Source organism: Aquarana catesbeiana, linkage group LG03 (assembly GCF_042186555.1).
Source record: "Aquarana catesbeiana isolate 2022-GZ linkage group LG03, ASM4218655v1, whole genome shotgun sequence".
In the NCBI taxonomy this organism is placed as follows: domain Eukaryota; kingdom Metazoa; phylum Chordata; class Amphibia; order Anura; family Ranidae; genus Aquarana; species Aquarana catesbeiana.
Window position 1 is genome coordinate 612594561 of NC_133326.1, and position 19101 is coordinate 612613661.

At 39.6% G+C, this 19101-nt stretch overlaps 2 protein-coding genes across 2 annotated transcripts; both read left to right on the forward strand.

Moving 5' to 3' along the window:
- Positions 1-396: 396 nt before the first annotated feature.
- LOC141134021 (olfactory receptor 1-like) lies at positions 397-1359 on the forward strand. Its single transcript, XM_073623612.1, has one exon. The coding sequence runs from the start codon at positions 397-399 to the stop codon at positions 1357-1359; it is 963 nt and encodes a 320-aa protein (XP_073479713.1).
- A 14550-nt stretch (positions 1360-15909) lies between these two features.
- Positions 15910-16875, forward strand: LOC141134023 (olfactory receptor 5V1-like). The gene has a single exon (XM_073623613.1). The coding sequence runs from the start codon at positions 15910-15912 to the stop codon at positions 16873-16875; it is 966 nt and encodes a 321-aa protein (XP_073479714.1).
- The last annotated feature ends 2226 nt before the right edge of the window (positions 16876-19101 follow it).

Consider the following 19101-nt stretch of genomic DNA (forward strand, 5'->3'; position numbering starts at 1 on the left):
CAAAAATGTGAGGGGTGTACTCACTCTTGTGAGATACTATATATATATATATATCTATATATATATCTATATATAGATATATATAGATATATATATATATATATATTGTATAGTATATCTTCAAATGTAGTAGAAAATAATGAAAACTTTTAATTACCCTCATTCTTTTTTTCTGATAGATATCCCTGGGGTTTTAACATGAGATACAAGAAGTTGATTATAATAGAAAAACTATTTTTGACCTGTAATTTGGAAAAACTGTTTTTGCTATCTATAGCTGACATATTTATTTACAAATGGTACAAATTGTGATTATTTTGTCACAATTTTTAAAACAATTTTAAAACAATTTTATTTACTGTAACTTACTTTATTCACTGTTTACTCTTTTGTAGTATGAATACCTGTTTTCCAGACGCCACATCGAAACCTGAGTTTTACATCGTTGCCTTTCCTATCAACGGATTATTATGGTACATCATGTTTGTCGGAGTGTTTCTGTTGCTTTTAATGGCAATATGTGGAAACCTGCTAATCACAATTCTGATATGGCTGGTCCCTCAGCTCCATACTCCCATGTATTTTTTCCTTTGTAATCTATCTGTTCAGGATATTATTCACGTGTCTGCCATACTCCCAAAACTAGTCTCAATTATATTATTAGGATACCACAATATTTCTTTCGCAGGTTGCTTAACACAAATATTTATGTTTGTCTTTTGCTTAAATACAGACTTTTTACTTCTTACGTCCATGGCTTATGATCGTTATGTGGCCATTTGCGTTCCTCTTCAATATTTTGTTATCATGAGTTTTAAAAAATGCTCCATATTGGCTTTATCTTGTTGGGTTATTAGTGCTTTAAATGCAGTAATGCACTCTTGTTTGATGTCACAGTTATCTTTCTGCTATATAAAAACCATCAATCATTTCTTTTGTGATGTAAGAGCCATGCTGAAGTTGTCCTTAAGTGATACAACACATATAAAAGCACTAATATTTGCTGAAGGTGTGCTTTTCTGTTTTGTTCCCTTCATACTCATATTAATTTCCTATATACTTATCATATCTGCAATCTGTAAGATTCACTCAACAGCAGGAAGACTCAAGACCTTCTCCAGTTGCTCCTCACATATTATTACTGTATTCCTTTTTTGTGGAGCAACTCTTGGCCAGTACATGAAACCAGAGTCTAGACAATCTGAGGAGCAGGACAAGTTGCTGTCTTTGCTCTATATTGCTGTAGTCCCCATGCTAAACCCTTTAGTTTACAGTTTGAGAAATAAAGATGTATTGCAAGCCATGAAAAAATTGTTGATCGCCCCTAATTTGATTTTAATACCTTCAAAAGTAATGTAGAAAGCCACTATACAATATCTCACAAAAGTGATTACATCCCTCACAATTTTGTAAATATTGTATTGTATATGTTCATGTGACAACACTGAAGAAATTACACTTTGCTACAATGTAAATTAGTGAGTGTACAGCTTGTATAACAGTGTAAATTTGTTGTCCCCTCAAAATAACTCAACACACAGCTTATAATGTCTAAATCGCTGCCAACAAAAGTAAGTACACCCCTAATTGAAAATGTCCTAATAGGGCCCAGTTAGCTATTTTCCCTCCCTTGTGTCATTAGACTCATTAGTGTTACAAGGTGCTAGGTTTGAATGGGGGCAGATTTGTTAAATTTGGTGTTATGCTCTCACTCTCTGATACTGGTCACTGGAAGTTCAACATGGCACCTCATGGCAAAGAACTCTCTGAGGATCTTAAAAAAGAATTGTTGCTCTACATAAAGATGGCATAGGCCAGTGATGCCAAACCTTGGCACTCCAGATGTTTTGGAACTACATTTCCCATGAAGCTCAGCTACACTGCAGAGTGCATGAGTATCATGGGAAATGTTTTGATATGATATGATATGAAATGTTTAAATACAATCTGGCACACTCTGTTTGCAGCAAACTGAGAGAATGAGCTCACAGTGCCTCTCACTTCTTGTCAGAGGCACTGAGCTTAATGGACAGCTTGGAGCCTTGGGCCAATGGTAAAGTACCATTGGTCCAAGCTGTCCAATAAAAATGCTGCAGTGGAGGCTCTCTTCTCACTGTAGTGTCATAGAAGGGGGCATGCTCCCTTCCATCCCAGCCCTCTTAACAAGATGGAAAAAACATGGGTTTATGGGTAGAAGATTTACCCATAATCCCATGTTTTTTTCACGCAGTTAAGAGGGAGAATGAGACTCTGCTGCTGCTGAAAAGGTACTGTTTTAATCAAGCTAAATCATATATTATTATGCTATATATTATAACATAATAATGTATTGTTTATCTATTTACTGCAAAATTACTGGTTTGAAGTTATAACTTCAAACTTCAGTAACTTGTCCGTTAAGCCACCTGCTTGAGTACAGTTTTTGAAAATATAGTAAATTACCTTACAAACAATATATAATAATTATTTGTATATTACTTTCTTATGCTATTTAACCCCTTTGCACCCAGGCCAATTCTGACACTTCTATCCTACATGTAAAAAAACAAATTTTTTTGCTAGAAAATGAATCAGAACCCCCAAACATTATATATATATATATATATATATATATATATATATATATATATATATATATATATATATATAAATATATATAAATATATCAGACACCTTAGGGATTAAAATTGTGGTCATTGCAACTTTTTATGTTGCATGGTATTTGCGCAGCAATTTTTCAGTCACCTTTATTTGGAAAACTGTTTCATGAATTAAAAAAAAACTAAAGTTAGCTGGATTTTTTTTGTATACTATGAAAGATGATGTTATGCTGAGTAAATAGATACCTAACATGTCACACTTTAAAATTGTACACACTTGTGGAATGGTGTCAAAATTTAGTACTTAAAAATCGCCATAGACAACACTTTAAATTTTTTACAGATTACATGTTTAGAGTTACAGAGGAGGTCTAGTGCTAGAATTATTGCTCTTGCTTTAACGATTGCAGCGTATGTAACCTGTGTGTATCTGGCTTTGATACTAGCTAGTGCCTCACCAGTGACCTCACCGCATGTCCCTGGTACACACGGATGGTTGACAACGCTTATGCTATTTGCAAGGCAGTGGCTTAGTGTTGTCTGCCTGAAACATTGCATGCTCTGATGGGTTGATTTACTAAAGGCAAATAGACTGTGAACTCTGCAAGTGCAGTTCCTCCACAGTTTAGTAAATAAGGTTAAGCTTCACTTTGTCAAGAATACCAAATCGCATGCAAAAAAAATAAGTAATTAAAAAAAAACAGCATTTTTGCTTGCACATGGATGATAGAAGTCAGCAGCACTTCCCTCGTTTACTAATCTCTGGAGCACTTGCAATGTGCACAGCTTGATTGCCATTAGTAAATCAACCCCTTACTTTCAGGACTTCCAGGTAACAAACTTTGCAACATATTCACCAAAAATGATTTGCTTCAGAAGTCTGTATAAAGTAAAACATGGTGGCAAACATATTCAAAAAATAATTGTTTGAATACAGTTTAAATCATGGGCAATATTATATTTTGAAGAAACTACAAGCTTTTCAAAAATGTATCTCTTATCTCTGCAGATAGAGAACTCAGGAAGCAGTTTAATGTTTTGAAAGTGGAGCTTACTCATTAATATCTACAGAAACATAATTTACAATTCATGGATGCAATGTTCTTTTATTGTTTGTATGCAAGTAGTTACATAGATGGTAAGGTTGAATAAAGGCATCAGTCGATTCAGTTCATCCTGAGTGTGTGTGACTACAATTTTTTCATATCCCTGTATATTGTGCTAGCCAGAGGTGTAACTAGGACCTTCAGGGTCCTGGTGCAAGAAACCATGATGACCCCCCCCTCCATCCGAACCCCGGGCTTACAATTTTGGGAGGGTGTCTATGGACATCCTCCTAGAACCCTGCTTCCTGCGTGTCCCCTGGGGCGTGCATTCAGTGCAATCACAGCGGCCCTTTACCATGTGATCAGCTGATCACATGTAAACAGACTTGCCGGTTATCCGCAGCCCTTTCCTCCCATGCTGTATCTGTGTGCGGAAAGGACTGCCTTTAACCATCAAGAATGTCAGTAAACTGCTTACACTGATAATCAGTGCCCTAATCATCAGTGCCACCTGATGAGAAGACAGAGCAGATCGGCTATGTCCTGTCTCATTCAGTGTGAGAGAGGATGGAGGGGGAGATAGAACTGTCAATGCCAGTTCTGCGCTGTTGCATGTGATAGATGCTGTCAGCTCAGAGCCGTGTGACAAGCAACCCCTCTGGGGCCCTGCACAGTGGCGGAATGCCAGGCCCCCTGTCGCAAGTATGACTGTTGCGACCCTGGTAATTCCGCCACTGGCGCTCGCTAAGAAACACACCTAAAAGTTTTCTTTTTTAAATTTATCTACACTCTCTGCTGACCCCACCAACTGTGGAAGGGAGTTCCATATCCCTACCACTCTAACAGTAAAGAACATGTAAATGGTTCACCATGTTGAAGAGGAAAACAGGTAATATAACCACCCAGGTGTACTCTTTAGGTAATTCCGGAAGAACTTTTCAGTGACCTGTCAGATCTGAGAGAGACTCAATGATTACACATGGAGAGCTATCTTAGTATTATCAAAATGCCTCTGGTTTAGTGAACACAAAATGCAGAGTATTTATGCAGATGTAAAAGGAAAAAGGTAGGGGCTAGGAGGGACTTCCCGTATGTTATCAGAATAAGACACAAGTAATCTCTAGCAAACATCTGTTTCCATTCTGACCATGCATATTCTCAATAACATATTTTACAGTTAGGACAGGAAACCTTATTCTTAGGCTCTGTCTTAAACCACAAACCACAAGTTTCTTGTAAGTAAGAAACAGATGTTTGCCTACAGATAAAGACATATGCCTTCACAGGAAGCTTGTTCCGGGAGATGGCTTAACCACAAATAACTGACAAAACTTCTTATTTCTATGTAAACCATATATGAGTCTTGCTCAAAACTCATATATACATATTTAGCAAAACATAGGGAAATCTTTCTAAAGAAAATAATTGTTTTATACATTCTCTTACACATGTAAAGTGCAGCTCTGTCTCGTGTTACTAAAACACATGAAACCCAATTCTCCCCTAATCAGAATTCCACAAAAAAACACTAATAGCTCAGTGTAAATACCTTTTTCTTTACTGGTCACAAGGTTTGACTCCCCTGTGTCAGTGAGTGGCTGTTGTAGCTAATGGGAGGAAGCACCAAAAACGGGAAAGCAATGGAAAGCAGCAGGTGATGTCACAGGTCTGTGAATTCAGCCCTGTTGTTGAGCTGCTAACTGACACAGAGCAGTCAGAGTTCATTTACCAACAGTATGCACATAGGTGTGCACACCCTATTGCATTAGGGTGTGCACCCCAAAGCTCAAACACATGCATGTGTGTGCATATGTACAGTATATATACTGATGGTATCAGTAGAGCAATGGACATTGTCAGTAGGGGAGAGATTGGCGTCAATAGGGCAGTGACTGGTGTCATTAGTTTTTATTTTTATTATTTTATTTTTTTATAATTTTTTACAATTTTACTACTTTTTATTTATTTATTTTTTTTTTTACATTTTTTAGGAGCTCAGTTAAGGGGCTTTGGTGAAATATCAGGGGTCTAAACAGGGGAAATCTGTGCCACATGGGGTGGGCACACCTGGCACACCCTGTGCGCACGCTTATGAGTATGCAGCATGTGTATGAGCAGGCAAAGTTTAAGCCTGTAATAAACAAATGGCCCCTGCCATTAAATGGATAGATGAGGGGCAGGTGGGCCTGAAGGCAGCCCAATCCCCCTTAAAGGAAGCGGAGCACACTGGACACCCAGCAAGAGCACAGTGGCAGCAAAGGTGTACAGTGTGTCCCCGGACCATATTTACACCAGTAACAAACAAATGGCCCCTGCCCCCACCTATAACTGGCCTTCACAGCAAGGAGCCCATGGAAGGGCAATCACATGAAAGGCAAAAACAGAACATTCCATAGCTTAACTCACCAACCAGTCTGCCAACTGACCAAATAAACCTGTCCAACAGTCTGCATTAAAAACAGGGGTTTAGTTAGCACACATTTACTGGTGTAAATATGGTCCGGGGACACACTGTACACCTTTGCTGCCACTGTGCTCTTGCTGGGTGTCCAGTGTGCTCCTGTTCCTTTAAGGGAGATTGGGTTGCCTCCAGGCCCACCTGCCCCTCATCTATCCATTTAATGCATGTGCTTCCATTGTGGAGACGCTTATAAATTCAGTAGTGTGAGGACTGCAAGCATACACAGGGTGCCGTGATGAGGCCTTGCAGCTTATGCATGCGTTTGCAAATGCGTGCTAACTAAACCCCTGTTTTTAATGCAGACTGTTGGACAAGGTTTATTTGGTCAGTTGGCAGACTGGTTGGTGAATTGAGCTATGGAATGTTCTGTTTTTGTCTTTAAAGTTTAAGCCTGGGTTATATCTACTTTATCTTATTATTTAATGGAGAATGGTTTAACCACTTCCCATCTGGCCTATACACAAATGACGGCCGGGCAGTGGTTTAGTTATCCTGAGTGGACGTCATATGATATCCTCTCAGGAAGCACCTATTACATGGCTGTGGGGCCGTGCAACAGTGTGATCTGTCACCGGTCATGTCCACAGAATGCAGCCAATGACCAGTTAGAGTACCGGCTCATTGCCGCTACCATGTGACCGCTGTGACGAATCACAGCAGGTCACATGACAGTTCTACACAATGGATGACCTTCTTTCATGCCATCCAATGTGTACAACTGTATTGCTAGCTGTGATTGGTCAATTTTATCACATGGTACAGACAGGGCCAATCACAGCCTATCTGTACCATGTGATTAGCTTTGGCCAATCATAGCTAGTCACAACAAAACAGATGTAATAAATCAGTTTCATTCAGTAAAATGCTGTGTAAAAAAAAAAAATCCTGATCACTTCCCCAGAGCAGTACCATGTTACTTTGGTAACATTATGTTACTCTGGTCACAGTGTGTTAATAAAATCCTAAAAAATAAAATCAAAAATATAATTAAAAAAAGTAAACTTTTTGAAAAATTATAACATTTTTTTAATACTGCCACCAGTCAGTGTCCCTGATCACCACCTCACCAGTTATATGATGATGCTGTACTGCACTGGTGACAGTATGTGAAAAAAAAATTGTGAATTATTTTTTTTTTAATTTCTTATTTTTTCAAAAAAATATGACAAAAAAAGACAACTTCAAAAAACCCACCATGCCCTCTACTAAATACCTTGGACTGTCTACTTTCCAAAAAAGGGTTCATTTGGGGGGTATTTCTACTGTCCTGGCATTTTGGGGCCTCAAGAAATGAGATGTCAGTACATCAAGGATTGATTCATTTTCAGATACAGTATATACCATAGTTTGTGGACTCTACAACTTTAACACAGACTAAATGATATACACTGATTTGGGTTATTTTCACCAAAGGAATGCAGCAGAATACATTTTGGGCTAAATTTATGAAGAACAATTATTTATTTGCAAAATTTTATAACAGAAAAAAAGAAATACATTTTTTTTCAAAATTTGCATTTTTTTTTCATTTATTTAGCAAAAAATAAAAACCCCAGTGGTGCTTAAATAACACCAAAAGAAAGCTCTATTTGTGTGAACAAAATGATAAAAATTAAGTTTGGGTACAGTGTGGCATGACCGCAAAATTGTCATTCAAAGTGCAACAGCGCCGAAAGTTGAAAATTGGCCTGGGCAGGAAGGGGGTAAGAGTGCCTGGTATTGAAGTGATTAAAATAGCTATATCACTTCAACTGGTTTAAATGGTTATTTGGTTGTTTATATGTGTGTGGGCCGGATAAAATATCTAGTTAGCTGCTGTCCTGGCTGGGAGGGTAGGAGTTACTGCAGGTTTCTTGGTTTTTGGTGGGTTTTTTCCTTGGTCCAGCCCACTTGGCCTGTGAGATATAAATTGGGTCATTGGTCCAGCTCAGTGTCGTTTCCCCTGAGCAAAGCACTATGAGCAGCATTGGGAGAGAGTTCTAGTGCAGCTGTGAGTTGTGAGACCTATAAAGAATTGAGATGGAGGATGAGACCCGGAGAAGCAGAAGGATGTTGTGAATCACTGCTCACATGTAGAGACTTTGAACTTGGGGTTTACCCTGAAGACACCAGCACTGCAGTATGCCTCCAAAGGACTTACAGCTGCATGAGAGTGCCTCTGAAGGACTGTAATTGCTGAACTACACCTTAGCAGGTATTCCAGGGCAGCACGCAGCCTATAGTTATAGTTAGGGAATTAGGAATGAATAACGCCTTTATCTGTGGGGCTGTGAGATGTCTTATTTGCACTTTACCTAAGTAAAGTATTGAACCATTGTCCTTGCCTGGTCTGGAGTTACTAAAGAGGTGTATCACATGTAAACGACACACATAAAGTTAACAGTTGGGTCTTAACACATTGGGGTATGAAGACATTGGTGTGGAGTGAAGTAGTGTGAAGTCACAAGTGGTTACCTTGGGTAATGGAAGTGTAACAAGCAGCCTATCGATGGCGTGTAACTTATATAGGTGGAACAGCCTCTAACGGTGAGGGAGATGTTGCCGGCAATCCTTCTTCCATCAGTCTGCCTCCCAGAGCAACGGGAGTGGAATGCACTGCAGAGATACAGAGGTATCTCTGTAGGTTTCTCTGTACAGATACAGAGGTTCAAGAGTTAAGTTAAGTGCATGTATGGAGCCTGCACAAAGTGCATGGTGGGTCCCACTCCACTACTTGGGAGTAGTAGAAAATGCTGGACAGATGGACATTGGCTTAGCATGTCCCTCCTAAATGTAAATTACAGAGAAGGTGTACATTGGCACAGAGAACCGAGAGTTAAGTGGAGAACAGTTATGATGTCAATGTACATGTACGTTCATCTCTAAGTTTAGAGACCTGTCTTGAGGTTGAGTATTTCCCCACGGCAGTCTTAGCCTTAGCCTTGTCCCTGGGCATTGGTGAAGACGGCACAAAGAAAAGCAAAGGCAAGTGCCTAAAATTGCCCAGAAGAACCCATGGTAGGCTTTCCATGTGACCTGCACATGGTGCCCAATGAGTTTGAGGATGTGACAAACAAACACCAGCAACCTACCCCCCTTCCCCCCTTACATGTGTACCAAAATAAGATCTTTGTAAAACAATAAGATTAACACTTGATTACTACTGGATATTCTATAAAGATGTAATGTATGGAGAATGCAGTTCAGACAAGAAATCCAGAAAGTTTAGCTCACATAGAAATAACGGTGCTATCTTTAGGCCACTTATAGCTTAGTGTTTTTCAAACCTGTCCTTAGATCCTCATGGATACTAGCAACTAAAAACTGTAGGCAAAAAGAAAAAAAAATGGTTGTGGGAGCCAACAACTTAGTGATCCTAGTGTTCACCCATAGGGTGAGACGTCACCACAGATTAAAATGCAACAAAAAAGAAAAGAAACGTGGAAAGAGACTACTTTAAGGGGTTGTAAACCCTCGTGTTTTTTCACCTTAATGCATCCTATGTATTAAGGTGAAAAAACACCTGGCAGTCACCGGCCCCCCAGCCCCCCATTTTACTTACCTGAGCTCCTTCATGTCTTCGGCAGGGATGTGCTATACCTCTCTCCACGGAGTCCTGGCTCTTGATTGGATAGATTGATAGCAGTGCAGCCATTGGCTCCCGCTGCTGTCAATCGAATCCACAGACACGGGCAGGACGGGATTCATGTTTGTGGACGCAAATGCTGGATTCGGGAGCACACCCGCAAGGTAACCCCTCAGGAGAGCGCTTCTCCTAGTGGGTTATCTGATGTGGGGAGGAGCCGTGAGAGCCGCCGGGGGCCCCAGAAGAGGATGTTCGGGGCCACTCTGTGCAAAATGAGCTGCACAGTGGAGGTAAGTATAACATGATTGTTATTTAAAAAAAATAAAAAACTATCCTTTACAATCACTTTAAATCCTTCTGGATCACAAAAAAATTGATCACCTAGAAGAATTACAAAAGTATGATATGATAATTGTAAGCGCCATATTGTTCACCCCTCTCCTCAGGGCTGCCCCAAGACATTGTGCTTCCTGGGCCCAAGAATGAAATGCTGCCCCCCCTCAAAATAAATCACGCCCACCAAAAGGCCCCCACATTCATTATTTTATATCATGGTAACTAAAATTAAATTTATCAGAAAATCTGAAAAATGCCATAAATCTTTTATGCAAACCAATCAATATATGCTTATTGTGATTTGTTTTTTAACCAAAAATAAGTAGCAGAATACATATTGGCCTAAACTGTTGAAGACTTTTTTTTATAGCCAATATCTATAGGAGGGGTTTCTATCATCCCTGCTAAGTTTTATTTTATACAGTACGTCTTATTTTCAGTTTGATGTGTATTATATGAGGAAGTTGCATACCAGAGACCGGTATTGTCGTAATATTGAAGCCTATTGAGATTTCCATACATTAGAGGATTCCACCATTATTGTTAAGTTATTGATCAGTAAGTTAGCTTATTTTACCTCCAGTAGTTTATTGTAAATGGTAGTGTGGTGATTACCTATTAAACTAAAGATCGGCATGTGGAATTAATAAACATCAACAGATTTCAGTTGTGCCCCACCAGGCCTGCCCCACATGGAAAATGTGCCTGGTTGCTGAGTTAATCGCCCCCTGATAGGCAGCACTGATTGGCAGTATTTAGTGGCACTGATTGGCAGCACTGATGGGCACTAATTGGCAGCACTGATGGGCACTGATAGGCAGCACTGGTAGTCAGCACTGATGGGTGTTGATAGGTGGCACTCATGGACATTGATTGGCAGCACTTATGGGCACTGATATGTGTCACTGATGGGCACTGATAGGTGGCACTGATTGGAGGCACTGATTGGCACTGGTAGGTGGCACTGATTGGAAACACTGGCACTGATAGGTGGCATTGGTTGGCACTGATATTAGGCGGCACTGATTGGCACTAACAGGTGGCACTGATTGGAAGCACTGATTGGCACTGACAGGTGGCACTGATTGGCAGTGGCAGGTGGCACTGATTGGCACTGACAGGTGGCAATGATTGGCACTGCCAGGTGGGACTGATTAGCACTGATTGGCACTGATTGGCACTGACAGGTGGCACTGATAGAGCAATGGGATATTGACGCTGACTGAAAATTGACATGTAATATTACTGCAATCAGAGAGAGACCAGCTGTCAAAATTCAGCGATGATGTTGGGGTGGGCGGGACCCGGAGGTGGGACCCAGGGGAAGGAGGAACCCAGCAGCTATCAAACACCAGCCAATGATTGGGCTGCTTAAGAAAGGGGGCGGGGCCACATACACGTAGCAGCCCACCCAGATCACATCCCATGTGATCTGGGTGGGTGTTTGATAGCTGCTGGGTCCCGCCCATCCAGTCCCGCCCATCCCTGACATCAACGCTCAATTCTGACAGCTGGTCTCTCTATGTATTCAGTTATATTACATGACAGTGTCACACACTGAGCTGCTCTTACAGGGAGAATGATCTGCTCAGTGTGAAACTGTCTCACAGGCAGCATGGATTGCACACTCATTTGATGCAGTCTCACAGGCAAATCTCGGGAGACAGCCATCACTGGGTCCCATGGTAGGACCAACCCTGCCTCTCCTACCTAATCACCAAGAAAATTCCTAAGCCCAACAACTATTGATATATCACAGATAGTTAAAGCAATAATCATACATGTAAAGCCCTAATAAGGACCTGTCAACAAGCCTTATTGCAGGCATACACTAAGGCTCCTAATCCACCGTGCACTTTGATCTGAGGTCTGTAGCGGGACAATTTGGATAAAGTTCATGAAAATAAACATATATTAAATCTAGAAATTCTCTGGCTTTCAAAAAGAAATACCAAAGTTCTTCAAGTGCCTCGAAAGACGTAATTTTTTATGAAACATGTAAGGTGGAGCTGCATTCCGTGACATCACTACATTTACGGAATAGAACTTGCGGATAGAACTTTCTATATACAGAGCTGTTGATTTTTCATACATGTAAGTGCATTTATCTGATTTGAATAAAATATAATTTGGACCTTACACTATGTGGCGCGCTCGGCTTTATTGTTTTTCAACATTTTCTGGATGTTGCAATGGTGGGAGTTAGTTACTGGTTCATATTCCCATCCTTGTGGCCACCTGTTTGGTACACCACAGGTGAATTCTACCAAAGAACAGCTGTTCCTTACGTTATATGACTTCTTTATAACTTTAAGGTCATTTATTTTTGGTATGCCTTCTGATGTGAATACGTGGTGGTGGAGACTCACTTGGCATGGGATACACACAACTATTTAAATTTGGACTTTTTACATAATCGTATATATTCACTTTTCACGTGTGTTGTTTTTTTTAATTATTCTAATGATATATATTGTATTACTATGCAAAGAGTCAATTGTTTATTATGGTTATATGTTTATGAATTTCACATATGGTTTGAAAGTAATTTGTTTGTTTGAAGAATAGCGCAGCACATCAGGCTTAAAAAAAATATTGCAGATTATAGAAGCCTAAGATTGAGAACTACTGAGCTGCAGGAAAACAGCAAAGCTACCGTATGTACTGCCACTACTTGGTGTCCATGTGGCAGCAATGGAGCATGGGTAACTTTGGAGTATTCAGAGTTTTGCTTTAATTTAATGTTCTCATTTTCAGGATTCTTCACTTTGATATGTCCTTCAGACCTCAGCTAATTTTCCTGGCTGCCATTGGTATTCTGCACACACATAAAGCCTATGTCTGTAAAGATAAAATGACTTGCTGGAATCAATGTCATAATAAGAATATTTTAATTTATAAATATTGGAACTTTTTATAAGTGTTGTTTTTACTGTATGTTTTATAAATTTTAGAAGGTGTAAGTAAAGGTAAACTTACACTTTAAAGCTGTAAATGATATATTGGTAAATTTACATTGAACTCCTCAAATTGTTGCAAGATAGTTAGAACTTCAGTAAAACTTTAAACTAAGAGGCATATCTCTTGGGATACTGCAACAGTATTAAGGTAATGCTGAATGCATCTCACCTGCTACAATACTAATGTGACATGGCAAAAGGAGAGCAACCTAAGTGAAATTACATCAATATTATACAGGCAAATAATATAAAATATAACTTATTTTCACAACTGCATTGTATATCTGCATAATATAGAAGGTAATTTTAGAATTTAAATCCCGAACACTTTTTCTCTTTTGTTTTGTACAGCTGTTTAAATGAGAAGCGTACATCTGCAATCTACGTGTGTCGTTCTAATTAACTGGGAATTGCTACAAAAATGTGTTAGCTTTTAGTTGGCAAAATCAGTCACTTAATAATATCATATAATTAAAAAAAAAATTCAGAGTTGGTTTTGTGAATGCACAGATGGTAATATTGTATGGTCTTTTTATACTAAACTCAACATATTTCCAGCTCCAGAAAAAAAAAAAATATTTAGAACAGATAGATAAATATGTAAAGTTGATGAGGAACCCTTACATATAATTCAATTTGTTTATCATTTGCATCTTGCCTCCCCTTTAAAGAAAGCTTTCATGGCTGTTACCCTATATATTTTAGAGGAAGCTTGAAGTTTTCAAACATAAATACACTTTCTGGTTAATCTAATTCATTGTGCATTTAGATAACTGAGTGTATAGAGTGCTAAAGTAATCTTAAAATGACCCCATTTGAAAGTAAACCCCAACTTCAACTTTTACTTTTGTGAATGTGAAGTGCAGGCTATGGGTACCTAAACAGTTACTACTGGCCTCTTTAATACAAACAATGGCATACAATGGCCAGAATGCCTTTTTGACATGGTATGGAGCTTCACTGATTGAGTTAACTCTTGCCTTTGTCCTGGTGTTTGTAAGGCTGAACATCACAATAAGAAAAACAAATTTGGGTTGTTTTTTTCCTGCACTTTCCTTTCAGAATGACTATATAGAGACACTGATGAGAGTTTGTAGCATAAGGCCGGGTTCACACTAGTGCGACATGTCACATGACATGTAAAAATGTATGGTTTCCCTATAAGAGCCATCTTAACTGGTCCAACTTGTCGGTCTGACTTTGGAAATGGTTCCTGCACTACTTTGGTCTGACTTCTGTCTGATTTCAGCCTATAGAATTGAATGGAAGTTGCACCCAAGTCTGAGATGCATCTTAATTGTTGTGATTTGGATCCTACATTACAGGAAGATTACACAGGCATTCCCTGAAGTTTCTTCAAAGTTGGCCGAAGTTGCGTCAAAGTCAAGCGGAAGTCGCCTGGGTCGTGGCAGTGTGAACCAAGCCTTGGTTAGAAAGTATTGGTATGCTCTATGCTGTTTTTTTTAGTTGTGCTTTCTGTAGTGAAGAAACTGATAAATACACCAGCAGCACAATTTAGAGAGATCAGCCAAGACTACATTGGCTGTACTCCTTCATCTAGCCTTTTTCCGCATGTGATTCATTTAATGAAAAAGGAAAATGTCATACATTTTGAATATGTATGGGTATATTGAGGCCTATTCATGTGCAAAGGCCAATAGCAGCACATTAGTCAAGGCATGGTTTGAACTCATCTCCACATTCAACTTAACTGAAGGGCCAGATGATGAAATGGGTTTGCAATGTTGCGGGTTTAAAAATGGGAATGTGAGCAGTACCTAAAAGAATACAGTAAATGCTGCAATGAAACTAAACTGAAAAGGCAGAATGTATGCCTGTTTTTTCTTTTCTTCATTAAAAACTTTCTGTTCACAGCCACAGGACTTTCTTCAGATGAACTCATCATAGACAAGCCAATGGCTTTGTTCATTTGTTTCTGATAATTCCTGAGCGATGTCTTTAAGTCAGCTATACTCATCCATACTTTTATGTGCAGTGACAGATTCAACTCCTGTCTAAGCCTACAGAGTTCTCTTATTCTTGGGACACATTTGGGGCGATTTACTAAAGAGAAATAAACTGTTCACTTAGTAAAGGGAATTTTCCCTTTGCAAAGGATTTTTTCCCATAGCTTAGTGAATGAGCAGAGCCCCTGCTGTCTTCTATCATCCAATCACGTGCAAGCAAAAATACCGATCAAGGGAAATACTTTATGCTTGAGCATCTTGAGCCCTTGTTTGCGCCTTGGATGTTAGTTTCATACCATGCACTACCATGCACCATGCCCAGCATTACTATTATCAAGTGCCAGATTATTATGATGTGGATCATTGTATTAGCGTGTATACAGATCCGCGTCCTTTTGGATACTCCTACCCTGTTTCCCCGAAAATAAGACCTAGCGTGATTGTCGGTGTTGGCTGCAATGTAAGCCCTACCCCCCAAATAAGCCCTACCCTCTTTCCCCGAAAATAAGCCCTACCCTGAAAACAAGACCTACAAGGACTTTAACTAGGGCTTATTTGGGGGGTAGGGCTTATATTGCAGCCATCACCGACAATCACGCTAGGTCTTATTTTTGGGGAAACAGGGTAATCAGTTATTTGTGATCTTACATTTCAAAGGACCATCCACACATCCTCATACAAGTATTCCTAAAATGGTCAATATTCATTTTTTTTTATTTTACTGCAATAAATCAAACTAAAATTTACCAGATTTTTTACATGTTACAAGGATTTATTTTTAATTTCTGTACATTTCTGTTAAATAAAATTCTAGAAATTGTCAATTTGATCAGAAATTATTTTATAAATACATTTTTAAATAATAAACTCTGTCTTTTCAACTATATATATTTTCTCTAGCATGAATTTGCGTTTTTTGTAAACTTAGTGAAAAACCTAAATCAAAATTAAATTACTATTTGCTTTTTCCTAGTATGAATGTCTGTATTTCAGATGCCACATTGAAACAGGAATTCTACATTGTGGCCTTTTCCACCTATGTAAATGTATGGTACATCTTGTTTGTTGGAGTGTTTCTGGTATTTTTAATGGCAATATGTGGCAACTTGCTAATCACAGTTCTCATATGGATTTTCCCTCATCTTCATATTCCCATGTACATTTTCCTTTGCAATCTATCAGTTTTGGATATTATTCATGTGTCTGCCATCTTACCAAAGCTAATGTCTATTATGTTAAAAGGAGACTACAATATTTCTTTTGTAGGCTGCTTATTACAAATGTTTATATTTGTCCTTTGCCTAAATACAGACTTTTTACTTCTTACATCCATGGCTTATGATCGTTATGTTGCCATATGTATTCCTCTTCAGTATTCCATCATTATGAACGTTAAGACAGGTGCCATGTTGGCTTCAGCTTGTTGGGTTATTGGTGCCATAAATGCAGTAATGCACTCCTTTTTGATGTCACAGTTAGCGTTTTGCTATAGTAAAACTATCAACCATTTCTTTTGTGATTTAAGGGCCATTCTGAAACAGTCCTCAGATGATACAATGCATATAAAAACAATAATATTTGCTGAAGGTGTGCTATTTGGTTTTATCCCCTTTATACTCATATTGGCTTCTTACATATGTATTATAACTGCTATCTGTAAGATCCACTCAACAGCAGGTAGACTGAAGACTTTCTCCAGCTGCTCCTCACACATTACCGTTGTAATCCTGTTTTGTGGAGCATCTCTCAGCCAGTACATGAAACCAGAGACTGAGCAGTCTGAGGAACAGGACAAGTTGTTGTCTTTACTTTATATTGCTGTTGTACCCATGTTAAACCCGTTAGTTTACAGTTTGCGAAACAAAGATGTTTTACTAGCCTTGAAAATCTTCATTAAAATCAAAGTGTCTAACTTTCTATCTGGGGCTTTTGGAAAGTAATGAGGCAGGGTGTTGACTATTTATGGGTCTAACTCAAAGTGGTTGTAAAAGCCCTGTTTTTTCCCCTTAAAATAATAAACATAGTATACTTACTGTACCTACTCTGTGCAATGTTATTGCACAGATCGGCCCTAAACCTCCTCTGCAGTAGTCCCCTTCTGGCTCTCTTGGCTCTTCCTCATCTGTACATGCCCCCATAGCAAGCCGTTTGCTATGGGGGCAGGCAAGTGGGCTCGCTGCTGAGCCAGGCTGTGTGTATCCATAGACACACACAGTATGGCTCAGCCCCGCCTTCGGCTCTCTCCTCACAGGATTTGATCATTTGTTTGAAAGCAGCAGGAGCCTCTGTGCCTGGAAGGAGAAAAAGAGAGAGCAGCGATGCTGTTCTCAGGCACAGTGCTGGATTGAAAAATGAGGTAGTCAAGTATTTTTTTGGGGGGTGGGGGAGCTGATACTGGCCTTTAGAACCACTTTACAGTTGGGAAATATTTTAATTGGTTTTGTTCTTTCTTACCAAAAGTATTGAGACGCCTGCCTTTACATGCACATGAATTTTGAGGGCATCCCAGTCTTAGTCCGTAGGGTTCAATATTGAGTTGGCCCACTCTTTGCAGCTATAACAGCTTCAACTCTTATGGGAAGGCTTTCCACAAGGTTTAGGAGTGCGTCTATGGTAATGTTTGACCATTCTTCCAGAAGCGCATTTGTGAGACCAGGCACTGATGTTGGATGAGAAGGCCTGGCTCGCAGTCTCCACTCTAATTTATTCCAATGTTGTAGAGGTCAGGACTCTGTGCAGGCCAATCAAGTTCCTCCACCCCAAACTTGCTCACCAACACTATATTGTCAAAAGTATTGAACCACCCCTCTAAATCATTTGGTGGAGGGGGGATTAGGATGTGGGGTTGTTTTTCAGGGATTGGGCTTGGCCCCTTAGTTCCAGTGAAGGGAACTCTTAAGGTGTCAGCATAACAAGACATTTTGGACAATTTCATGCTCCCAGATTTGTGGGAACAGTTTGGGGATGGTCCCTTGACTGCGCACCAGTGCACAAAGCAAGGTCCATAAAGACATGGATGAGTGAGTTTCAGGTGAAGGACCTTGACTGGCCTGCACCTCAACCTTGACTGGTCCTGACCTCAACCCGACAGAACACCTTTCAGGTGAATTAGAGCCAGGCCTTCTTGTCCAACATCAGTGCCTGACCACACAAATGCGTTTCGGAAGAATGGTCTAACATTCCCATAGACACACTCCTAAACCTTGTGAACAGCCTTCCCAGAAGTGTTGAAGCTGTTATAGCTGCAAAGGGTGGGCCAAATCAATATTGAACCCTACTGACTAAGATTGGGATGCCATTAACCACTTACGGACCGCCCATTGTCATTATATGGAGGCACTTTGAAGTGGAATATCGTTGTTATGGCAGCAGCTAGCTGGTTCAAGATTAAAGTGGTCTCAGCTGCGGATTCCCCGCTAGATCACTTTTATCGGTGGGGGGAGAGGGCTCTCACCCGCCGTGCCCTGATGCCCTTTGCCACTTACCGGAGCCGCCGGCAGTGGCGGATGTGATCGCGTCCTCTTCTCTGCTTGCCATGGAGCTGAGTGAGGGGAAGATCTCTCCCACCCGGCTCCATACCATTGCAGGACGGAAGTAACGTCAAAATGTCACTTCTGCCAATAGCTCTTAAAGGGACATATTTTTATTTATTTTTTTCAAACGACATTTTTTTATTTTATTGCATTTTAGTGTAAATATGGGATCTGAGGTCTTTTTGACCCCAGATCTCATATTTAAGAGGTCCTGTCATGCTTTTTTCTATTACAAGGGATGTTTACATCCCTTGTAATAGGAAGAAAAGTGACGCAATTTTTTTTTTTAAAGAACAGTGTAAAAATATATATATTTTTTTTTTTAAACGCAACTGTCCCGCCGAACTTGTGTGCAGAAGCGAATGCATACGTGAGTAGTGCCCGCATATGAAAACAGTGTTCAAACCACACATGTGAGGTATCACTGCGATTGTTAAAGTGAAAGCAATAATTCTAGCCTTATACCTCCCCTATATACTTTTTACTTCTTACATCCAAGGCTTATCAATTTTTATGTGGTTATCTGCATTCCTCTTCAGTATTCTGTCTTTATGAACTTCAAGACATGTGTCATGTTGGCTTCAGCTTGTTATTAGAGCTCCGTTTGCACTCTTGTTTGATGTCACAGTTACT